This window comes from Taeniopygia guttata, chromosome 19 (assembly GCF_048771995.1).
Source record: "Taeniopygia guttata chromosome 19, bTaeGut7.mat, whole genome shotgun sequence".
In the NCBI taxonomy this organism is placed as follows: domain Eukaryota; kingdom Metazoa; phylum Chordata; class Aves; order Passeriformes; family Estrildidae; genus Taeniopygia; species Taeniopygia guttata.
Genome location: NC_133044.1, coordinates 3,987,759 through 4,013,321, shown reverse-complemented (window position 1 = coordinate 4,013,321; position 25,563 = coordinate 3,987,759). Strand labels below are relative to the sequence as shown.

General features: G+C 40.0%; 1 protein-coding gene across 3 annotated transcripts in view; it reads left to right on the top strand.

Moving 5' to 3' along the window:
- The window catches only part of TAOK1 (TAO kinase 1), a 68,800-nt gene that overhangs the window by 18,068 nt on the left and 25,169 nt on the right, over positions 1–25,563 (top strand). For 2 of the 3 annotated variants that reach the window (XM_030287922.4, XM_072937326.1), the window contains exons 2-10: positions 10,772–10,998; positions 14,781–14,852; positions 17,733–17,834; positions 18,615–18,660; positions 19,569–19,665; positions 20,454–20,567; positions 21,330–21,421; positions 23,864–23,957; positions 24,577–24,658. In XM_030287922.4, the coding sequence (XP_030143782.1) occupies positions 10,867–10,998; positions 14,781–14,852; positions 17,733–17,834; positions 18,615–18,660; positions 19,569–19,665; positions 20,454–20,567; positions 21,330–21,421; positions 23,864–23,957; positions 24,577–24,658 (831 nt within the window). In that variant the 5' untranslated portion in view covers positions 10,772–10,866. Of the gene's footprint in view, positions 1–10,282; positions 10,468–10,771; positions 10,999–14,780; positions 14,853–17,732; positions 17,835–18,614; positions 18,661–19,568; positions 19,666–20,453; positions 20,568–21,329; positions 21,422–23,863; positions 23,958–24,576; positions 24,659–25,563 lie in introns of those variants that run through there. The other variant, XM_030287923.4, reaches the window with a different exon arrangement.

Sequence of the window (25,563 nt, the reverse complement as noted above, 5' to 3'; positions counted from 1 at the left end):
GCTACCCCATTTATGGGTGCAGATAATCTGGTAGCACAGAATTAAGAGCTGTAATTTGAAGCTGAAATATGATTGAACCTTTTTTCTATTTACGATAGTAATCCTGTATTTTATAAAATCCTGTGTTAAAAGAACCTTATCTTTTTCATAGCAAGGTGTGTTTTGATGGCGCTTGTTTGACCCTAGAAGAATAGCAACATCAAAATTGTCATTCAGATTCTGATTCCTCACCTGTCTGGTCCTATCTGCTGTCCCTGGCAGTGGTGACAACCTGGGCACTTGGGAAGCAGTGCCAGGAGCATCCAGGAATACCTTAGCTGACCTGGCTGGGATGTTCATGTAAATGTCTGGTTTGAACAGCAGTGTTTCCATCTCCTAGGCTCAATGCCTCACAGTCATTTCTGCAGGTTAATTTTGCTGTTTATACCTTGATTGGTTGAATTTCTTCACTCTGTTATAAACATGTTGGTCTTACAGTTTATGGTCTCTCCCTTTGTTTTTGAAGTCTGAGCACTTATCGTGACCTTCTTATTTATGTTTTTTAACTACTCTTACACCTTTCTGCTCAAGCTTAGTTTGTCTTTTTTGGCATTTACAACTTCCCATTTCTAAGGCTTTTTTTACTGTACTTCCATTTTACTGCTATATGTGAATGAAGTATAATCTCCAGCCATGGCAAAGACTTCTTCAAGTACTGCCAGAATTTCTGTATTATTTTTCTGATGGATTCTTCGTCTTGTTTTTTTAAAAAAACCTAGTCTGACATTGTCTTTGGCATAATTATGCAATAATTTCTACTGAGTTTTCTACAGCAGGCTCAGCTCCTGAGTTATGTTTAATTTAAAAGTAGATGTTTGCTTTATGGTTCTTTACTTTTTTGACCTTTAATTACCTGTCTTATTGCTCATTCATATCTTTTTTAAGGTTCCTCTGTACTTTTTGATGCTGTCAGTTGCCCTAAATAAAACTTGTCATGTACCTTTCCCTCCCATCCAGCTCTTACATGCAGATATTATGCTGGATTCACATATTCTCTGTGGTCACTCTGGTTGCAGGAGTCTTTTCTCTTGTTCAAAATGTAATGTAATTATCTGACCTCTTGCTTTTTTTAGTTTCATATCAATTCAGAGGTGATGATTTTGTTCTCCACCTATGACTAATGCTCACAGTAATTTTGTGCACTTTTCCCACTTATTTTTGAATATCCTTTTGAGTTGTTCTGTTCTTTTAATGACATACAGTCTAGTGCATAAATGGTTCGTTTTCTGCTTCTTAGTGTAGCGCAGTCACCAAGTGATTAGCATGCTGCTCCCACTAATTAATAGTTCAGTTAATTCTTCTGTTCAGTTTGGCTGCAGCCGTTGTTGAGAGCTTCTGGAGCAGCTGCTGGAAGGGGACAGCAGCTGTGACAAAAGCTGTACGTCACTCTGGAGCTACGTCAGACTTTAGGGCAGCTGCTTACTCGTCCCTCTAGGTCAGTAATGTTTCATTTAAGTCTTTATGGAGGGACCAACTGTCTTGGTCTGTGACAGCACCTTACCTTATACACAGTTATCTTCTTTGTGCAGGTTATTTACTTTCTCTCCTGTTCCCTTGTGCTCCTGTGTGGCTTTTTGTCAGGCTGGGTGACCGCCCCAGGCTTCTCACTGTTGGTTTGTAAGATTGTTCCTACAGAATCTCACAGAGTTCTCATGGATTTTTCTCTTTGTGTTTGGCTTTATTTTCTGCTTCAGATTCTTCCTACTGGCATCAGTTTTGCCAGGTTTATACTTGCTCAAATAAGAATCTGACCTGTGGACTGGAGGGTTGGACACAGCTTCTTGCAGGAGTGGGAGTGTTCTTCTGCACTCCAGGGAATTCATTTGCAAGCTCAATTTAAACATTTTTTCTTCTTTCTTTTTTTTTTACTGATTGACCAGAAAGACTTTGAATTGCTTTCTTTCAGGCTTCTTTTCTAAAACCAATGTGATACTGCCACTTTTTAATTACTTCTTTTCTCAAGGGTAATTATCTATGTTGTGAGCTTTAGTAGCTTATTTCTGAGGTATTTATGCTGAATCCAAAATAGCTAATTTGCTTACGTTTACTCTATTTATTGTTCTGGGACAGAATTGCTTAGGGGTCAAGAAAAGGTTTCTTTAAACTCAAGTCCCATTAGGATATCTGACTTTTTTTTTTTTTTTTTTTTATGGGCAGCTGGAGTTTCCCAGTATTTTTGCCTCGAGACTTAATTGACTCTCATCAACTGGCCTCTTGCTAACCTCTTCCTGGCCAGTGTGCTGCCAGCACAGAATCTCCCACACTGGATTCCTTATAACATGTGCTCCTTGGTTGGAGAGATGTGGCCATGGAGAGCTGGCTGTAGGTGATGCACTCACAGAATGTTTATTAATGTGATGCTTTACATTAATAAAGGAAGAGAGTTGGCAACGACTGTGAACTTACTGAATTGCAAAAGAAGGGGGACAGAAGATTTCATTTTTTCCAGTTGCCTTCCTCATAGCTTTGCTAGCCTAAGGAATCACTAATTTTAGAGTTGACCTTCTTAATAAATGTACCAGAACTATCACAAGTAAAGACATCCAGGAAATGTTAGTGTTGAACATGTCAAGGAATGGTGAGCACTTCTTGATCTCATGGGATATTCTGCTTTAAATAGTAGGAGGGGAAAAAAAAGCAAGATGCTTTTTTGCATTAATTTTTCTCAACTGCATCAGTATTGGCTTTTATATGTGTTGTTTAAGTCAGTAGGGTCTGTGGTAGATTTGGTGTGAATGGCATTGTAAATTGCCAGTTAACAAAACTAGTATTTTCAAGAGTACAGGTAGTGTTAGGAATGTTTGTGTTTGCTTATAACTGACATATGAAACCTGTCAAAAGAGATTTAGTTTGTTCAGAATATCTTGTCTTCAACACAAGAACACACTTACCCAGTTAGTTGTCTTTTAAATTCTTAGAAAACTTGAAAGATTGTGGAAATAATTAAAAATAAATATTTACACCCAGCCCAGAAACAGAGATCCTGGGCTTGTCAGAGAAGGTTTGGGAAATCTAACTTTCTGACCCTTTTGTTAGTGACATTCCTGGAAAGTAAACACCCAAGCAGAACAGCTCAGTGGGATCAGAAAGTGTGCTGGGATAAGTAATTCAAGGAGTTGATGATGGACATTTTAGTGTCAGAATCTTGAGAGGAAATCAAAGTAAGGCACAGAATCTACAAGTACACATATAAGAGAAAATGCAAGCAGTGCTCGAACATAAAAGTATCTACCTGAGGCTATTCTGTGAAAAAGTATAATGAAAGAAAAAAACAGAGGTAGAAAAGCAGAGAGAAAAAGAAAAAAAAACTGCAAAGAGGTTTTTCAGCATAGAACCATTCTTCAAAAATATTTTAAAAATAAATTGAAAAGGGAATCTTACAGGAATGGTAGGCTTGTTCCTTGTCAGGTGAAGAAAGGAGGACTGAGTGGGGAAGAAAAGCCTGTTTGAACATAGATGCTCACACAGACAAAAAATTGCAAGAATTCACTGTAATATCCAGGTGCAGATTCATCTTATCCTTCTAATCTATTCCTTCTAGAAATACCTAGGTGAGGGAATGTGAAAGATGAAGGGGACAGCATTTCATGCCTGTTCTTTGCTGAACTCCTATGGAGAAGGATCTCTGTTCCTGTGCAGAAGCAGAACTTTGTTACAGAGGTGCACATGGGGTTAGAGACCATGTGAAGTGTCCTTGCTGCTGTAAAGCTGGAAGGATGGAAGTGTCCAGCATGGCTCTAAGATCTCACCTGCTTCAGGCTTTGGCAGCAGAATGGTCTCCTCACTTGGAGATGAAATGATTCTGTCTTTTCCCTTCCCCTGGAGACTGGCAGAAAGGAGAATCTCATGTACATGAGCTTGGAGTGAAAAGCAATGTGGAAAAGAATCTCAGTGGGGCTTCCCATGCTCCACAGGTACCTTCCACAATCCAGTTTACTCATCTCATTCCAGGTGGTTTTATTCTGCTTGTAGTTGGCATTATTTTAGGGTGATCAGTTTGGTGACAGCTTTTGGATATTTTTCTGAGTATTTAACATTTTTCTAACAGTTTCGTGTAGAATGTCATTCATCTGCACCTCTCTTTTCCTTAATGACTGACAGCCCTGGTGGATCCAGTATAGAGAACAAGTGTACTGAAAAGAATGATTTTAAAATCATTAAGAGAAAGGCAAGTTCATTACTTTGTCAGCATTTTTTTGTCTGAGCTGCAGCTCACGACTAAGTGGTAAAAGTTAAGTTAGCAGGATCCCAAGGGGGATGTTCCTCAGTGCCCTTTGTCCCCGTTGCAGGGCATGAGAGAAGTTAAATGCCCCTTGCTGCATCTCCAGCCTTTTCTTCTTTCATTCCTGGGGTTTTCTGGTTTTTGGGTTTTTTTGGTTGGTGTTGTTTGTTTGTTTGTTTGTGTTTTTTTTTTTCCCTTAATTGCCACTCTAGGAAGAATTCCAAATTGCAGAACTAGGAGGAGAAAAAAATAACATGTTGTTAGCTTGGTGGGAGAGGCTTAGCCAAGTGCACAAGGAGTCTGTGATACAGGGTTTTGCATGAGTCAAGGAACTACAATTCCTGTCTCTTCTGGGAGGTTTCAGGTGCTGATGGACCTTCCATTGTGACAGTCACTGGAACACAACTGTCTTGATGCCATCTGCCTGGGGTCACTGAGGGTGGTCAGGAAGCTGATCCTTAGCTATTCAAGGAAACAGCCACCTTCTGCTGTGAGCAGAGTAACTCTTCTTCCATGTGTTCAGAGCATGTTAAGGCCCTTGAGAATTACTCTGCTTTTGTCAGAACAGGAAAAAAAAGGGCTGACTGGGTGGAGCAGAGCCTGGGTTAAAAGAGGTTTGAAGAAATGCAAAGCAATAAAACCCAGTGTATATAGTTTTGACAAGTTTGCTGGAAGGAGGAATGTGGTGCAGTGATCAGGAATGTGCTTTCCCAGGAACCATGAAGGACCTGATGAACTTGAGTCCCTCTGTGTTTGCTGAGCTATGCAGAAGGATGGGTACAATCTTGAATCTGACAGTATCACACTGGCTGCAGATTCCCTGACTTTCAGAGAAGCCAGCAGAACTCTTTCTGTCTGTGCCCTTGCGGAAAGGCCCCACCACTGGCTGGCACCTGGCTTTTGGGAACAGTAAATAAAGTGATAGGACCTGTAATGGGTCATTCCTGCACTTTATCTTTCTGGGTAAGGTAACTCCATGCATATAATTTGTCAGGCTAAAATGTTAAAGGCTGACTAAAATGCAGATCATAAAATTAAGTGGCATCATTCCTAAAGTCACATATATCAGCACTGCCTGTTGGTTTTTCATGTCTTCTGATGCTGGACCTTCATCATCTTTTCTGCTGTGTTCCCATGAACTTTACAGCCCTTCCACTTCCTATTCCAGGTTAAAGTCTTACTTTTCTTAGAGTGCTTTCATCTTTTTTATCTTGCAAGCTTTTATTCAGAGTTTATAGAAATGGAGAGTGATTTGTCTGCCACTTCCAAAAGAATTTGTGCTTTCAGGTCAAGTATTCAATACTACAGAGAAACTTTAAAAATTCTTTATTTTAAGCATTTTTAAAATCTAATCATTCCTTAGGCATGCTTATAATCTAGCTCTTACTTCAGGCATAATTGCAAGTAAAAGAAAAAATTTGAAAGTCAGTTCTTTCAATAGTTTCAGTTTATCATATTTAGGATACTTGTGGAAATGTTCAGTGTCAGCTGGAAACCATTCAGGAAATTTTTAATGGTGTGTTGAGAGGGTAATTTAATCTCAGCTTCATACACTCCCTGGATCTGACCCATATGCAAGTAAGAGAAAATCCCTTTTCCCATTTTTGATAGTTGCATGATGACACTCATTCCCCATCTTACTGATGCTTGTGCATTAGATCATCCCAGAGAAAATTACACTAAGATTTAGCAACTGTTTGCACTACCAGCAATGCAGATTGTTAAAAAAAAAATCTAAATATAATTTTCTAAATGAAGTTATATTGTGGTGGGGAATTGTTTTTTTAGTGGTGTGAAGGGTGTTTTTGTTGCTTGTTTTATTACTTTGAGTAAGAAGACCTGCAAAAAAACAGTAGTTTTTTGTGTTGAATATTCACTTTTTAGTCTTTGCTGTTACTGTCAGCTGTGAAGATCATAGGGGCTGTAACTGGTCTCCTGCTTGGTTTGTTTGTTTTTAAAGTGTCATATATATTCTGTCAGGGAAAAACACACAATGTAGCTATTTTGACAGCAAAGAGAAGTTTTTATAGATGTTACTGTGCTAAGTGTATGGGATACCAGATGACTATAACATAAAGCAAGATTTATGTCTCGAATTGTAAATAACTTTGTTTATAGTTCAGTAATAGAGGACAGCTTTCCTGTTGGCTTCCACAGCCATTGTGGAAGTTTGTGTGGCTCTTGTTCCCAGTGAAATGGGGAGACACGGGATGATGGATGCAGAAATCTGTTTGTTGTTTCCATTTTGTGCTCACATGGTATTTGTTTAGCTGTGGTTCTCATATTCTTGTTGCATGTGTTCCTTGAAATGTCATTTGTAGGGACAAAGCATGCTGCTCTTCAGTGCTAATCATCTACAAGCAAGTGTGTGGTGTAATTTGGTTTCTGCAAACTTTTGAACTGTCTTAAGGAACTAAAAATGCTTTACTGTATCTCTTGGTTAATGTAACCAAGTACCTGCTAGTAACTGTCAGTCACTGGGTTGGTCTGAATGGGAACTTGAGCAATAATATGGCCAGGTGATAATCTTAGTGTGTGATTCCCTTCTCTTCTGCAGGGAAGGCCAAGCACATACTCTTAGTACATTGGTGTATATTACCTGAAAATGGTTATCTGTGACACTGACAGCTGTCAGAGAGTTTAGTGTAGTGTGGACAGATTTTAATTTCTCTGAGGTCTCTGTAGCATAGGGCTGAAATATGCACTTTAATTATGGCAACTGACCATTTTGAGCTTTGCTTGTTCTACTCTGCAGCATCCCAGGGGATGTTAGTCACAGGGGTGGGTCTTAACTTGATCTTGAGATGACATGGCAGAGAACAGGTCTTATCCCGTCCTCATCTTCAGCTTTTCTTGTGTCAGAGGTTCAAGGGGTGTGTGTGTACCTTTTAATATAACCATGATTACAGGGATGTAACATCTTATCGATTCATAGACTTTTGTGGATGTGTGCATGCGGTTTCTGCTAACTGATAGTTGTTCAGATGAAAGTAATTTGATAAAACGTTTTGGCCTGTAGTCAGTGTCATTTACACCAGTAATGGTAGCCACTAAGTGTAGTGAGTTCAGACTACTGTGTGGAAATAGAGCTGAGTCAGTCCTGTGCCTTGGTCATTCCCTGGTTTGCTTTGAATCTTTCTCATGTTCCTACAACACCTTATTGGTTAAGAGTGAAGTCCTGGTAGTTGTGTTTATGCAGGCAACATTCTCTCTTCGTATGAGTAACACCTAGGAAAAAATGTGGGTTTATTTTTTCTAATTTTAGCAGCCTGTGAGGTGGCCTGTAGGTAGTCACAAAAAGTCGGAGGGTGCCGTGTCCTGTTTGCAGTACCTGTCCCTTGGCCAGAGCCAGGATCCAGCCACCTGATCTGATCTAAAGTGAGATATCAGTCCCATCCACTGGGAACAATTGTATTTAACAGTATAGCTGCACCAATCCAAAAAACCTGTAGTGAATCGTCTGCGCTGGTGGAAGAATGTAAAATACCCAAGTGCAACTTGACTGTACTTTGGAAAACCAGCTGCCTGCTGGGGTGTGATTTAATTTTCAGATTTAATTTTCAGTGCAGTTTAGTTGTAGGGTTAATTTTTTTGTTTTAATCCTAAGTCTCGCATGTATTTTTTAATACAGTTAAAATAATGCAATGGCTGCTTAGTGTGCCACTTCTCCTGCTTTCCGTTTCCCCACAGCATTCAGGTGTCATTACTGCAAGGCAGGAGGCAGAGCTCTGCTGCTGGCACTGCTGGGCTTTGGCAGGCAGTGCCTGTTGTCTGGGTAAAAAGAAGAGGGAATTTAATATTGTAGCATCCATAAAAATTGGAGCACTTCATTAAGTGAGACTATGTAAAGCTTTGTTATGGATGGAATTTACATTAATGCATTTTACTGCTCCATATGAGGAGATCAAATGATAAGCACAGTGTCATGTACACGTTTGCAACCATTCTGTTAAATAGATTTTAATACTTAATCGTTTTTTTTCTCATGCATTTCAAAGCAGCAATTATTTCCAAGGATAAAGATAATGAAATTTTTCTTGATGTTCTCAGGAATAAAGGGGGAAAAAAGTGTATTTTAAGGTGTATCACGGGAGGTGAGGAGCTCTGCTCTGTCCCGTCCCACGCCTGTGTGTGTTGTCAGTGGGCCTGGTAGGAGTTTCAGCTGCAGGAAGAAATGTTCCTGTTGATGACATTTCAGAGGCATGCTCAGAAAGGATGCCAAGAAGGAGTCTGGTGGCTGGTTTGGCATGGGGGGTCGGTGGGGAGGGGGAGAAGGCTGTAATCCATCTCAGCTGCGAGCGCAGGGTTTTCCCCTCGCGCTGGCTCTCACACGCACGCCCGCTCACGGGGACATGTGACTTTTGGCCATATTAGCAGGTTTATCCAAGCCTAGCCCCTCTGACTAACAGATGTAGGGAAAAGGGCATTCTGGGATTGCAGCAGTTGCTTTTGAACAACAATGTCCTTTTTGTAAGAATCTGATGCTTCTTAAAAGATGGAACATGACATCATTACTGTCGATCCAAGAAACATTCCTTCAATAATACTGAGTGTGCTCTGGTTATCAGCTCCCTTCCCCCAGCTCCTTTCTCTTGCTTTTCTGACATGCTTTTTGTCTATTGTTTTGTTGGGGGCTGTAAATGTGAAACAGTTGTCTTTCAGTGTTATGTGCTTGCTAGAGCTGGAATCAAGTGGAATATTGTTGATATATGAAAAAGAAGGAAAAATAACCAAAACCCCACTTTTCCTCCAGCTTTCATAAATGTAGTGTGCTTCAGGTATGGGCTGAGCTAGAGCTAATTATTTCCCTTCCCACACGGTATTAGTTATGGTGTTATGCAAGGGAAGGTGGAGATGTCTCAGTCCCATTCCTGTGCATCCCACTCGGCCTCACTGGCAGCTGTGTGCAGATGCTGGTTGTTCCAAGGCTCCTGCAGTGATCCTGCATCGATAGGAAATGTGTGAGTGCTCAGCAGTGCAGTGGGGCAGAGTTGTGAGCAGCTGCATATTTTCTATTTGTGTGTATATGTTCTTCTGCTTAGTCCACCACTGGGATTCAGTGTCAGATTTTCCTTATCCCCTGAGAGCGGGCTATCATGGAAACACATTCTGGGTTGCAGTATAAATCTTTTTGAATGCTGACTGCTTGGAGGAAAATACTGGATTTTACTTCCCTTCTGTGCTTTCTCTCTCCCATACATGTCTTCCTCAGAAAAACTGGAGACTCCTGAGGAGTTTACAGCCAGGTACATCTTGGCTGTGAAACACAGCCAGGCTCTGCAGCAGTGCTGGGAGGTCTCTAACAAGGAGCAGGCAGGCTGTGACACTTCCACATGCTGCAGCTCTCCAGAGAAGAGAACCACTGAGCACAAACATGCAGGAATATGTCTTTTTCCATCCTTGCAGGAATTGCTCTGCAGGGACTGGAAAACAAATGATTCATTGATGGTCTAGAGGCTTGGAGAAAGGTGGAGTTTACAGTGTCCAGAAGGGGAGGAGAAATGGACAGGGCCTTCTGATGTGTTGTTTAAACTCAAGTTTGTTGTCTTTCACATCTTCATAATGGAAATAAACCTCAGACTTCTTTAAAAAACAAATTTGAGATACGAAATAGGAATTTAAAAAGTGCAAGTCTTGGCCAGAAGATTTTTTTGGAAAGAAGTGAGATGTGTGATTAACTGTTTGCCAGTGACAGAGTTGCTTTTATTAGTGATAATTTACAGGGATTTGATAGGAAATCCTTTAAGAGGAAAAGAAAAGGGCTTTTTATTTGTAGTGGTTTTTTGGCATCACCTGTTCTAATGATATAGTAAGATTTTAGCACAACTTAACAGTATACTTTTACTTTGGATAAATTCCAAGACACAAAGCTTGTAGTAAATGAAACTGAACTCATGGTGCAGACAGAAAGAATTTCATACATTCCCAGTTGTGTCTGAAGTTGCGAGTTCCTCTGAAGAAAGTGTTTGCCAATGGCCTATTGTCCATTGTCTCATATGCCAATCACAATTTAAATGTTTGCCTCTGCTGAAGTGGAGCAGAAGGAGGAGCATCCATCGGGTGTCTCCTGTTCTGGATGCTGTTTCTCTGAAGAAAATGCGTGCAAGTAAATCTCCGAAGAACAGGCTCTTTGTGATAGACATCATGAAATCCAAGCAGTTTTTTGGGACACAGTGGGTGTAACTCTTCAGAGGGAAGGTGTCACGGTAATGTGCACTCACTGGTGATGAACTGCTTCTCGCTGTAGGTCAGACTGCTCTGCAGGTGATTGAGCAGATGCTGGGGCATGGAATGTGCCTCATTTTGTGTCTTGATTTTGGTTTCTGTCCTAGATGAAGTGCTTGACTGGTGTCACAGAGGGGCTGTGACATTATCCCAGCACGCAGGGTGTGCTGCTTCACACACCAGGGCTGCTTGCTCTGGAGGAAGTGGAAGCTGCTTTGCTGAACCTTGTTTCAGGCTCTTTGAGCAGAGGATAATCAGTGAAGGATTGCAATCTTTTTCTTGCAGTAATCCATGCTGAAGAGGCTCCATTCATACAGATGAGCCAAGGGTTGAAGCAGCACTTTAAACCCAGATAGTCGGTCGGCTGACTGCCCAGCAGGATGCCATCAACCAGCCGAGCGGGCAGCCTGAAGGACCCTGAAATTGCAGAGCTCTTCTTCAAAGAAGATCCAGAAAAGCTCTTCACAGATCTCCGAGAGATTGGCCATGGAAGCTTCGGAGCAGTTTATTTTGTAAGTAGCACCATGACTTGTGAATTTTAGCTGTGTTTCTTTTTAAACTGGGGGTGTAGGCTTTTTTGGGCATAATAAGGAGAAGAAACTACTATGACTCTTTTTTTGTGTGGTGTTTGGGGCAGATGTTATCTTGTGTGTCTGTATGGTCTCAATCCTTTCACAAACTTGTAGTCTCTACAAGGTGTTTGCATACAAAAAAAGCCCTAGAAACTTGGTCCTTGCCCTTTAGGTGCATCATTATGTTGCAAGCAGGGATTTATGTGCAAATTAAAACATGGACTTCTGCTCCATCAATTCTGACTGACAGTGCACTTCTCTTGGTCTGATCATCTCCTTATCACCTCTTGTTCCTTGAGAGAAATTGAGTTCTCTTCCCCTTTGTGCATACCCTGAGGCTCCCTTAAAGCCATTCTTTATGTTTGACACCTGAGTGTTGGTGCTTTTGTTGTCATTTGTCCTGTCACATCCATTCCTACTGCAGGCAAGAATCCCAGTATCCATCTGCATGATACTTACTTGACATGAACAGGATCCTCATGGCAACCTCAGTGCAGCTTGCTGTGTGTTAACCAAATATTGTGGGGCCTTCATTAAAAAACACTTTCCTCAGAAAACCTTTTCACGTTTATAATTATAGGAGGTGTGGCCAAACCTGCCAGTTTTCCTTCAGAAAGCCATTTGTGTCACTATTTTATGAGATGCCTATTCAGTGTTAATAATTGCAGCAGACCATGTTGGGAACCTTCCAGCACAAATTTAATGCAGCACAGATGAACTAATTAGGAAAAGCTTCTTAATTTTGTTCTCTGCCTAAAACTATGAGCCACCACTGTCTGGGAACAGATCTGGGGGAGGAACTGTTTTCTAACGAAACAATACTCACCTGTGGCCTTAAATTCACCTCATTTATTCACTTTGGTTAAAGAGTGAATATCAAGGGAGGGAACTGACAAATCTGTCTTTCTGCTGTGTGGAAATATTGCTGAAGAAACATTATGGAAGTTTTTTGGGAGCACTATCTTTCAGAGGCATGCATGGACCACACAGATATGGAAACCCACAATTCAGCTGCAGATGGCCTGTGAGCTGGAAGCAAGCAACATTCCCAAATACCAGCAGGAAGCTGCCATGGGGTATTTGTAGCCTGCCTGAACTTTGTCCTTGTGGTAAGGGCTGATGGCCCATTACCAGCTCAGAGGCCATTAATTTCTAGCCATTCTTTCTCTTTCCCCCCACCATTTTAAATCACCAGTTCATTATAGATCAGTATTTACTCACTATAGAGTGCAATTACTTGCTGGCATTTGGATTGTGCTTCTTTGTCAGAAAGTACCTCTGATTTGGCACTTGCATAAAGACAAGTCTAAGCAGTGCATCACACAATCCTAACCCATGTAGGGGCTTCGTTTTTGTCAAGAGAGGGTTTCTGATCAAGACACTCTATTGCTGTTTCTGTGTTAGGAAGTTTAAACCTGTACGTTTTGTGTTGTGTCTTTTTTACTACTAATGGTTCTGACATGTTGAATCTGAAACTGTTCCGTATTTATGTGCCTCATCCTTCAAACAGAAGCCCAAAAAATCAGAGACAACAGGGAGAGGGAAATTTAATGTGAATTAAATAAGCATGAAGAACTAAAACATAGGGGAGTCTATCTCTTGGGTACTATATTCCCCTGTAAAACTAGAATTAAAACTTATTAACTTTCTTAACAAAGTTTTGATTCTGCTACTGCAAACAATTAAACTTTCTCTAATTAATATAATACTGGATTATAGTTAATAATTGCTTTAAAAGATATTACTGAAGCCAGTGGCATACTCCACTTTTTCTTTGTGCATACTTTGCCTGTATCAATGCTGAAGCTACTCTGGTGACCAGATGTTGATCCTTTGTGTGGAGTTTTTGGAGGAAAGCAGGATATATGTGCATACATGTCTGCCATAAAACAAGCCTTGCTCATTTGGATGGTTAAAGGGAGCTGGCAGCTTTCATGGCATACAGCCTGCACCAAAAAATGTGGTTGATAAATAAATGTGGGGGTAATTACCCAATAGAATATCCATATAATCCTGAAATTTCCTCTACTTTATTTAAAATAGAGTTTAGTGTTTTACTGTTAGTTGTACCCATCTTCCTTCCCTTTAGCAGTGATCCCACCAATGGGTGTGATACATATTGATCTTCCTCCTGTCTCTTTGTTTCTGTTGCATCCTTCATAGCAGAAAGTTACTTTTATTTTTTTTTTCATTTTATAATTGATATGAATTTTGCTGGTTCACCTCATGGTTTTAGTTTCTTAGAAACTGCAAGTCTGGCACCTCTGAATCATTTTTGGTATTATCCTTACCCTACTCCCTGTTCTGCAGTGTAATAATAGCTTTTGCTTGACACAGGAAACCTACTACACTGGAACACTGCAGATGGAGCAGAATAACCCACTCTCTTTTGTTAGAGCTGGGTTCCTTCTGCTTTACTGTAGTATTTTGCTTCCTTGCTTTATTGGCAGTTCTTCACACAGCTGAATGTTTCAGAGATTGTCTCTAGTCAGTAAATATCTAGCAGTCAGAATTTTATTCTAACTTTTTTGTCTCAAACAACAAAAATAGTCATCCCCATCACCCAACTTTACAAGTACTATCAGTGAGAGGATCCCTTCGAACAGAAAGAAAAGTAAAAATAGTATTGGTTCAAGCTTATGATAGCCAGTTGAAATAAAGACTTGACAGGGAGTTCTGGGAATCTCTTTAATGAACAGCAGAATTAAAACATGACTGAAAAACCTTTTTACAAAAGGGAGAGCCCTAGTACTTCATTAATTCATGTTCTGGTAGGCTGTGCTTGATAGTACAAATATATTAAAAATCAACATTTTCATCAGTCATCTGTGAATGCTGTGGTGCACGTTATTCTGATTTATATCATTTGGCTTCATGTCCAAGTTGATTATTATTATCAGAGAGACTCAGAGGTCTTTTCCTCCACCACCCTCCTGTGCTGCTGAAATCTCTAACAGAGGAAATCTGGGGTCTTATCTGGAGCCATCCTTCCTGCAAGGTGCTGCCTTTTCTCCTGCTGTGGAGAATGAGCCCTTGCTTTGGTGCTGACTTGAACAAAGCATCTCCTCTAATCCTTGCCTTGCATTGTTGCTGTCTGAAGTCAGGAAGTTTGCCTTTGAAGTGTGAAAAACTATGTACATTTATGGTGCAGTGTAAATAACAATACTATGAAACTGAGAAGTCTCATCTGAAGATGTGTCACTTGGATTGCTGCCATGTCTTTCTGTATCATCTGCCTTCCTTTAAGACACAAAAGCTAATTTTTGGGAGCACTGGGGAGAAATCTGCTCCAGACACTGGTGGCTATCTCAGTGCATCGTGGGACATCTTTCCATATGGTTTGAATGGAACTGGGTGGCTGAGCCTTGCTTCTGTTTTATGTGGACTATTCCTGGGCAGGGGGACAAGTTGATTTAGGGAAAATCCCTTCTACTTGAACCAGAGTTGCTTGTTAGTTTAAGTCACAATGCTTGACTTGCAAAGACTTGGTAGATGCTGAGCATGGAAAAATGTCACACCTTGTCTCCCAGACAGGAGGGTGATCTTTCACTATGGAAAGAAATTTCTAATTCTTGCAGCAGTCACATCACTTGGAAGGTATTTTAGTTTAATGCTCTGCAAAAGTTAACTAAGAATAGAGATATTTTATGAATGTGTGTGGTTTACATCTTATGGAAAGCTGGGGCCTGAAGCAACTGATGGATTGCATTTTCTTGTTACAGGCACGTGATGTGCGCACCAATGAAGTGGTGGCCATCAAGAAAATGTCATATAGTGGGAAGCAGTCCAATGAGGTATGTAGAACATGGTGTATATTAAACCTTAATCATTGCAAATAATTACTCTATGGGATGTTTTTAGTTAGCTGGAGTTCCTACAGGAGAAATATTTTCTGTAACTCTAAAGGTGAATAAGAGCACTGTGTAAACGAAATAAATCAGTTTACTGTTCATTGTATTTCTGTGTAATCTGCTTGTGAAAAAAGAGGGGTAGAACTCTCTTATTTCAGATACAATGGGCTTCTTTTGGGACCACAGAAATGTGTGGCCAGAAAAAAAAAATTAAATGATGAGTGTGTATGTTGTTGTCTTACTGCCCTTAAATGTTCCATTTTAAATACCTTTCCAAAGAACCATGATGCTTCCTGGACAAATGAATGATAAGAATGGATGCAGTGGTGAGAGCTTCTGAGGGAGCCTTGCTTGTACCAAGTAGTGAAGCAGAACACATCCCTCCCTGGAGTGGCTGTGCTCATGAGCAGCTGAAACAAAGGCAAAAGAGTGGTGAATGAATGAGTGTGAAAATCTGAACAGCAGCATAATTCCAGAAGAATTGCCAGAGCCAGGGATTAAGGCAGTCTTTGCTGAAGGGTCTGTGGAAGTGGGCCTCTGAGATTAGACATTAAGTGTTTTCATGGCCACCCCAGATGTGTCTCCTTTCCCTAGGATGCTTAGCAGAGAGTTGATTTTATACTTGAAACGTTTAAGTGCTAATACAGATTCTTGAAAAGCCCAAGATGACACAAGCAGCTAATTTGATATTATTTCTGGTAAATAACATCTATCAAATCATGGCATGATTTTTCAGCAGAAGTATTTCTCATAAGCATGTTGTCCAAAGCATTTCTGGTTCCCTCCCTCCATTCTCTATATTCCAATCTAACCAGCAGTCTTGCTCTGATAGTTCAACTAACAGCTCATTGCTTTCTGTGCCTGCCCTTTGTGTATTGATCATCTGCACTCCAAGGAGCTGAACTATTCCTTCCTCTGTGTGTGTGTGTGTCTGTGTAGGAGGTAGAGGTGGCAGTGTCTCTCCAGCAGTCCTGAATTCTAGCTTCAGAGTTAAATTTGCTATGCCTGTTTCTGTTTTGTCGCTGCGGTGACTTGTTTAACTGTGTACTGATGAAAGAATAATTTGTACTTGCTACTTGTCCTACTGTTTTAATTACTGTGAGCTATAAATACTCTATTCACATGAATGAAACAAACTGTGCATGCTTCAGAAATAGCTTTTGTTTGTCTTCAATGCATATGTTTCTTTATTTTTGAAGAAAGTAATAAGACTAGGATTAAAACACTTTCTATTTTACATCATTATTTATTTGTTTTGTTCAGAAGTTCACTGGAGTTATGATTGAGCCTATGTAAAGAAAATTGATAAGGGCATTCTGGTATCATTTGGTTTCATAATAAGATTTTATCATTGGTGAGAACAATTATTCTCTCAAATAAGGTCATATTTTATACTAAAAATAGGTTTTAAACCCTTGAAAAATGTAGTAATGTGCTCTTAATGTGATCTTGGAGCTTTTTTTATGCAGGAAACCATGAATACTTCTTGACTAATACATCACTTCTCTCTTCCAAGTGTAGAAGTTTAGCATGGTGCTTTCTTGGTTTAGCTTTTATTACTTAGTACCTCAAGGCCTTTGAGGCTGAAGGTAAAAGGCAACTAAGTCACTCCAGTGTCAGTGAGAGAGTTTATGTTATAGCTACACTGTGTCATTCTATAGCAATTCTGGTGTTGAGAAATGCTTAATGTAGTCAATCAGCTGCCTCAGTTGTGGGCTTCTGTGTTCTCTGGTTTCCTGTGTTTCTCTGACCCTAAAATTTTTATTGAGGTTTGGCACATGTTTTCTGAAGTCTCAGGGTAGATGGGCCCTCTGTCCCTCTACAAATACTACCCACATACCAACACGTGAGGAAGAGTGTGCTGAGAGATTAACAGGACAGAGAAAACAGCTTTTGAGCCTTTTGGTGTTGGGTTCCTCTCCCTCTGGTTAGCTTCAGGACTGATACTCTTGCTCAAAAACATTTGCAGTGTCAACATTCTTACGTGGATGGCTGCATACGTAAATGGTTTCAGCTACTACATTTGGTATTGAAGGTACTTTCTGTGGTTTTAGTTTTGCTGTTGCACTCTCAGACTTTTGCCTTTCTTGCCTGAGGAGATGTGGATGTGCAGTATCCTTGGTGCAGCAATGTCAGTGTCTAGGCACACACTGGAACTTGACATTTTGGCTTCTTCTGTGCTTTAAGAGCTCCCCTTACTATAAACACGGCTTTGTTTTATCTGTTTATATTTTTTATCCAGCAGAACCTACCTTTATCTAGTAGGTAACTCATTTTAAATTGGCCCTTGTAAAGATTAAACTAGTAATAGAGAAACATTATCAAGAATGTAGTCAGATAGTTGGCAGCTGATAAAGGGAGCCTCATCCAGTGTAATATAGTGACTAGTAGGGATAGGTCTTTATAATAACAAGAGTTGAGAGAGGCAGCTGATCTTGCTGAAGGACACTTATCACCCAAATCTCTTTCAGATCAGGGTGTGTATTTGATTTGACAACAGAATTGGTATCCCTTAAGTAGAGGATCACTTCTTTTTTGAGGACTTGCTCAGATATTGTGTTTACCAGCATATCCTATGCACACATATAAATATAAAGCATTACATTGATGAGAGATCCTTGCATACAGCCTAACTGATCAGCAACTTATTTTGTAGGTCTCCTAAGGATTTAAGCAGTGAATATCATAGTATTGATACAAACTTATTTTGACTTGAACCTTGAGATAGTTTTGCCTCTTAAAATAATTAAATGACATAATAACAACAACAACAACAAAGGTAACAGTTCTAAAAAGTCTTTCTGTTCATTTTATTCCCTACAGAAATGGCAGGATATTATTAAGGAAGTCAAGTTCCTCCAAAGAATAAAACACCCTAATAGTATAGAATACAAAGGCTGCTATCTGCGGGAGCATACAGCATGGGTAAGCATCTGCTGCTCTGCACTTCTCTTTCCTTGGTTAAAGGTGCTTTGAAATGTCTCCAGCTGGATTTTGGGAGATACCTGAGCACTGGTGTTGTACAGACTGAGATGAGCATAGCCAAGGGCCTTACACGTGCTCAGCAAACTGAATGTACTTTCTGGAACCAAGATTTAAGGAAAATTTCTCTTTTGCTTAGATTAAATGTTGCTGTTCTAGTGTATTTAGCTTGATAAACTGAGTATTTGAAATAATGTACACCCATCGCTAATATACTAAAGAAATCATATTATTGAACTAATAGTTTAAATTGTAAGTACTGTTTTGTGAATTAGCTTCAATAAATCTGTAGGGCAAAGTTTTAGTTTCTCTTTTTGAAATCTGACTGGGACAGAATCTTAAGTAAATCCCTAAACAGCCCTTTAATACTCTGATAAGCTTGTTAAGTGCAGTTTAACATTCCTGTTAAGTATGTGCATATAAAATGCGATATGTAATACAATACCTAACTGGTTATGAATGTGCTTTGGCCTTCCTTACAAGTGGTGTTGCTTGCTATCTTGCACAGGGGGGTTATGCTTAATTCCAGTTAGAGCTGTACTTGTGAGAGGGGTCACTGTGACAGTGCTGGGATGGATTTTTTGGTACAAGCAACACTTGCTTTGTTATGGCAGCCTGCACTGTGTGCTCCAGGAATTAGTTCTAGATTTCTCCATACAAGTCTAGAGAACATATATTTACTATTGCAGATTTTCTAACTACTTTGATTTCTTCCTGTAACAGCTTGTTATGGAATATTGTTTAGGATCAGCATCAGACTTACTAGAAGGTGAGTCACACATGTTTATTTGATGACAAGTCAGAAGTAGAATACTGAACTAGGGGGTTACAGCATCACAGAATTTTCCTTGAATTTATAGTTTTGTTTGGGGCCAGGCTGTGTATGAATAGGCACAGTTTATCAAATTCTTGCGTAGCTGAGGAGGTTTTTCTGTAGAATACTGGCTTTCCCAGGTGCTTCGTTTCTCATTGTTTCATATTATTTTAAAGTTGCCAGTCAGTTATTTGTTTGCTTCTGAGTTTTAAGTTCTCCTGCCATGACAATTCAAGATTTACTTCTGAAAACCCTTGCTGTTGATCCTAGTGCTTACTAACAACTGTAGGGCTGTTGACTAGAATAGCAGTACAGCAGTGTTAGGGTTGTGCTTGATGAGGTCTTTCATTAAATGGTCATTTTTCTATCAGGCTTCTTAGAGTGAACTGTCTTTGAAGAGATGTGTGTGGCCAGTAAGTTGTTCCTTTCCTTGCCAGAAGCATTTCAGGACCAAAAGCTGAGCTGCCAGAATCTCATCTGTGTTGCTACAATTCATTTGTGTGTGAATTACTGTAAATTTCTGGGGTTTGGGGTATCATTAATAATTCATTAATTATTAATGGAAAACTGGATATTGAGTCTCAAGTCTTCACTTGGGAGGATAGTCACATAACTGACAGGAATGTAGTTTATGGTTGGAGAGTGGTCTCTTTGGTAGTAAATAGCTGCTGGTTTACAATTAGAAGATTACATCTGATTATAGAATGTACTCAGTGAACTATCTTTACATATGATTCTCATACTGAACCTAGTGAAAATGAACTTTTACTGTTTTTGTTTACATTGTTAACAGTACTGGCTTGCATGCTGCAAACTGTATTGTTCTCTGCAATATTGAATTTCACATAAATTCTTTCCTTAAGTTCATAAAAAGCCATTGCAAGAAGTGGAAATAGCAGCAATTACCCATGGTGCTCTCCAGGGATTAGCATACTTGCATTCTCACAATATGATCCATAGGTAAGTAGTCACATTTTGCTGTCTCATACACAGTTACATGTGATGTGTTTTGTTGACTGTACCCTGTCCATCCCAAATTCAACATTGTAAGCAGAGATTTTCTTCTCACAGTATCCATATGCACCCAAACAAGTGATTTATAGTAGTCTAAACACTAGCAAGCTCTGTCTCTGTACATGAACTGTCTCTTACTGCTGGTGTTCATAATTCCTACAGAATTCCTTCAAATCTGCTAAACTTTTCAGTGTTGATTGTCCCTGAAGCAATGAATAGCAAGTGCACCCAGACAGTTTGTAGGAACTGCAAGGCCAAGAGTGCTGGGGCAGGGAGAGCACTAATTCTTGAAAAATTAGTTTTACACAAACACACATGTTGAGAAGCACACAGTAACTTTGGAATGCAATGTTCTTTGTGTTTAAAGTAGCTTCTACATTTTAGTAGGATGAAGAATTTGAATAGTTACATTATTAAGTCATTTAAAAAAAACTTTGATAAAGGATGTAATTGATTCAGAACGTTTTGCTGGATTGTTTGTGAAGCTTATCCTGTTATGCCATTTGAAATTCATTTTTAAGACAGAAATTAAGGCTAACATGTAAGGCAAAAGAATCCAAAATCAAGGGGCACTTTAAGCAATTAACCAAATGGTTAAAGAGTTTGTGTTTGGAGGAAAAGTGAGAATATTTTGTAGCTTGAACATGTGACTATTGGTGTGTTTCGTAGTCTGTCCAATAGGGAGTTTTCTGCTTTGGAGAGGAGTAATACTGACACTTGTATTCTATCACCAGAGATATCAAGGCAGGGAACATCCTGCTGACAGAGCCAGGACAGGTGAAACTTGCTGACTTTGGGTCTGCTTCCATAGCATCTCCTGCCAACTCATTTGTGGGGACGCCATATTGGTAAGCAAGGAGTTTTACTTATTTCTGCCTTTGTGAAGTGAAAGGATCCTGTATTGTCTATTTAATATACTTGGACTTATTGGAGCTAGCTTTGTAATCTTGCAGTTGTAGTGGAGATAAAATGTACTTTGTTAGGGAAAAAAGTTTCAATAGTAAGTAGGCTCTGAGTTCCAAGAAAGTGTGTATCCCTTTGTTTGTAGCTCACAAAAAGCAATAAAAATATTTTGCTGTTCTGCTTAGACTGACCTAAAGTGGTAGAGGTGGGATTGAATCATCTGTAATATATTTTAATCACTCCCCCCAGTGGTTTAAACAATTCATGTGTTCTCATTGTGTCTGGTTGTTGAAATAACTGAAGTGTTTTTTCTTTCATAGGAAAGGCCAGGTTCACTGAACCAACCCCTTTGCAGATCCCTTGTATGCTTTTGATCTCTTACACCTAATCTGTGGTGTTTACTCAACTGCATGTTATAATTTCACCACAGGTGGTCAGCCAGCTAAACTATTGGAAATGTGGGAGGGTGAGAAGGTGGTGATACTCATAAATGGAAAGCTGGGCAAAGCACAGGAGAACATCACACAGCCTCTGCAGACCTGCACTAGTGTGGGTGCCTGGTCTTTGTTCCCAGTATCCCATGGTCATGCCTGATAGCTTGGGGAATTATTTGTTTATGGTTGCTGAGATCAGGGAAACAGCCTATTTCATACCGATGAAGATAATGTGTTCCATTGTCTATTTTGAGCACCAATTTCTTTTCTTAGGATGGCCCCAGAAGTGATTTTAGCCATGGATGAAGGGCAGTATGATGGCAAAGTAGATGTTTGGTCTCTTGGAATTACCTGTATTGAGTTAGGTAAGTTATTTCCTTTGAAAAAAAAATTAAAATGTAGTTATTTGATAGCTGGAACGTACTCAGTTGAATCACAGTGCAGAAGATTAGTGCTCTCTTTCTTGTCCTGGTTGTCCTGAGTTTTAGAGAAAAGAGCAAAATGTGCTTTCTAGAATTCCAGACAAAGTCTCCAGTTTGATGTTTATGGAGCTAGTGTTTTCATTACCTGAAGAAAAAGAGTTATATAGACAAAGAGAGTGGCCAAGAGATATCACTAAGGGTGTTCACATTCTGTGGGAGTGGCAATTAACTTCTTAACTGAAAAACAGTCAATTGCTGGGCAGCTTTAGAAGTGAACCATTAAAAGTACCAATGTGGAGATATGTTTATTGCTATAAGTTGATGTTGTTTCTGTGAAAATTTAACATATATATTAACAAATTCTGCAGTGGTGAAGTTCTGGAGAAGTTGACAACTTCAAAGCTGTATTCAGTGTGTGTTGTCACTTTTGAATAGACTTTTTTTTTTCCTTAAACAAAAAGATATGAAATAATCCAATTTTGAAATGGTAACATGAAACTCAAAGCCTAAAGAAATGACGGCATTGCCATTAGAACAGACCCTTTAAAGCAGGATGTGAGTTTAAAGGGACACTGTTAGTATGGCATTATATTTAAATTTAACACGTCGTGTTTTCTTGGAACAAAAACTCCCTGGCTGAAGCACACCATGCACGCCACTGCTGCCATGCACCTGAGGCTGTCCTCCCATCCTTGTCAGATCTGATTGCTCATGCTCCAGCCCAACCTCCATGGAGGAGCAGCCCAGCCAGGCAGTGAGAGCTCTCATGAACACACTAATCCATGTGAACTGCACAGTTTAGCTAAAAATGCTGTCTGGCATTCCAAACTGTCAACTTCATTTTCTTCCAGGACGCGAAATAAATTCTTTCTTCAGAGCAGATTTTTTTTTTTTTGGTTGCCAATATAAAGCAAGTTGAAGGGGTGTGACTGTCATGACAGAATCCTGCTCTGAGTAGAGTAAGGAGACTTGGCTGGCTGCAGGGCTCCAGGAATGCAGTGAGCTCATGGCCACCACACCCCCGGGAGTCCTGCACGCTGCGTTCTTGCAGGATGAAGCGTGTTGGGCTTCGTCTACGGCTGCTGGCGTGGTGGGAGGTGAGACTAGGTCAGGACAGCACAGCAGTGTAGGCTGGGTCCGTGTGCCTGCCTCATTTGTGTTGCTTTGAGTAAGCATGGGAAGACAGCAGGGAAATGAGATGTCTGGTAGTCTTCTCAAATTATCACTTAGTCTTAGGAGTGGTCTTATGGTTAGAAGTGGTTCAGTTTCAGGGTTTCCAGAAGAATTCTATTTTATTCCGGTGAGCTAAGAGGAAAAAAGGTAGAGGGAACAGTCAGATAAAATAGTTTAATGAATAATCTGTCTGATCCTTGACAGCAGCAACTAGTTATCTGACAGATTAGAGGAGGTAAAGTGGTGAATTTGAGGATGGACTTAAGTCCTCAATTTACCCATTCTGAGGAATTTGTAGGGTTTAGTCCATCCTGCCATAGCCATGAGTGAACCATGATCTCTGATCCATAGTTCAGTGCTACTATTCCACACAGAACTGAGGAGCAGACTAAGAAAAGTAGCATTATTTTTCCCTTGTTTATTTTTTTTGAGGAAGGAAAGTTTTCTGTTGTGTTTTCAGCAGTGTAGGAACATCCTCATGGCCTGACCAGCTTCTCTGGAATGTCTATGGTGAGGCTGAGCTTTATAAAGTTTGTCCCATAAACATTCTGATGAAGCTTCAATTTTGTTGTTACAGTGAGATCATCTCCTTCCTCATTAAGCTTTCATGCTGTGTCAGTCTATAAGAGTAATACAAGCTTGAAAGAGAGAAGAGCCAAAGAGAGAAGGCAACTCTCAAAATAGTATAAAGAGTTGGCCTGTTGCTGACTTCCTGCCCATGTGCTTAGTCAGTTAAGTGTGATTTGATGGTTCTTGTAACCAGCTTATTCTTCATCACTGCTGTCCTGCTAGAAATAAATATTTCTTAGCTTTTTAGCAACTGTAGATTAAAAAAAACAGGGGGATGTATGAAGCCAAGAATGCTTAGTGGCTAAACACCCAGTATAGAGCTTACTGTTAACTTACTCCTATTTTAGTACATTACAATGAGTCAGAGAAGTCAACTATGATAAACCACGTAATTTAAAAGCTTGAGAGGACAAGGCATTTGATCTTCAAAGGGCTTTAATCTTCTGCAATGGCACAGGACGTATGCCAACATATCTGTCTGATTGCAGGGTAGGGTTGGTTTGGGGTTCCATGTTCAGGCAGTAGGGATTTTGCTGATGTGGTTTTCTTTTTAAAGGGATGTAAACTGTAAAAAAAAAAAAAAAAGGAGCAGCAACATGAGACTATCTCCCTGTATAAAAACTTCTTTTCTCTTGTGTGCAGCGGAAAGGAAGCCTCCTTTGTTTAACATGAACGCAATGAGTGCCTTATATCACATAGCGCAGAATGAATCCCCTACACTACAGTCTAATGAATGGTGAGTATTGCTGAGGGAGGAATGTTGTAGGGGATCTCTGTAAATGGAGTGCTTTGTCATGCTGAGTTCTTGAAATGGCTGGAGTCCTGTTGGGAGGATGTGAGCTGGAAGGTTCTCATTAGATTCACTATACATTTCATACACAAAATTGACCAATTACTAAATATATGTTTGAGAATCTTCACTGTAGTAGGAACAGGACAGGCTGCTGGAAGTACTTAAAATCCTGTAAAAAATTCTGTTCATGGGTCAATAAACTTTTGAAGCTCCCTAGCTAGCCAAAATTCTGTGGTTTAGTGTTTTTTTAATCACAAACCACACTGTCAATTCCTAAGTCCTGTTTTGCTGAAATATTGCTTTGCAAGATGAAGCTTGTGTGTGGCAAGTGTCTGTTGCATAAACTTCAGAAGAATAAAGCACAGTAGTAACATTTTGTGCCTCCCAGCTTCAACAACTGTCTTTTGAAAAGAGCAAATACAGTAAACTAATTTCAAAAGTTAAAAACTTCCTCATTATGGTTTACTGAACCATAGACAAGCATCCAGATGTGAAGATTTGACTCCTTAATGAATTAAACTGGGTTGTTAACTTAGTTGGATTTTTTTTTTCCTTGACACAGGTCTGATTATTTTCGAAACTTCGTAGATTCTTGCCTCCAAAAAATTCCTCAAGACAGGCCTACATCAGAGGAGCTTCTGAAGGTTGGCTTGCTTGTCCTTTCTGTTTTCCATGTGGTATTAAAAGGGGCTGTGCCCTGTGATGATGATCTGTCTCACCTACTGTACAAGGTTATGGTTAATGATGCTCAAACACCTCTGAGCTGGGAGTGCTGTGGGGTGTACTGAGCTGGCAGCCCTGGCTTCACTGCCTGTCTGCTGTGCCTCAGTGTTCCCCAGGTGACTTTCCAAGCCAGCCTTGGAGTTCTCATCGTAAAAGGTCACTCCACCAAGTGACACTGGGTGACCATCAACTTGTCAAGAATTTTAGTTGGTAAACTCAGTCATTCCAGTGATTGTAGTTAATCGTGATAGAGCTTCTGTGCATTAACTAACAAATACCTTTTGTTACTTCCCTCTGTGTTCTGTGCTATAGAACACTCCAATGTGCTTTACACAGTACGTGAAATCCACTGTTGGGGAAAAGGGGAGCAAAAAAAGCAGTTTTTCTTTCCTCACTGTATTTTTCCTTGGCATGAAAAAGCCTCAGCAGTCTGCAGGCCTTCTCTTGCTTTATTTCTTAGCTTCTTTTTTAATTCTTCATTTGTGCTCCTGAATGCTGCAGGTACTTGGCTTTGCTCACTGTAGTCTGGAGACAAAGCCAGTGGGGTAGATTGTTGCAAAAGGCTGACATGTGAACAGAACTCACAGGGAAGTTGGGTGTTGGAGCTGCTTTTTTGTGTGACTTTGATGGATTTCCTTTGTGGCATCAGGTGGCATTCAGAATTTTGCTAACTTGTCATTCTCTTTACAGTGCTTCTGACATTTTGGGTTTCTTTTTGTCCTGGCCCTGCTTCTGCTAACAGTGTTTTTCCAAATTTTTTGCATTGCAGTGAAATGGATGCTATTTATGAAGGTTTTATCAGCACCTTCTTGCATGTTTTTACCTA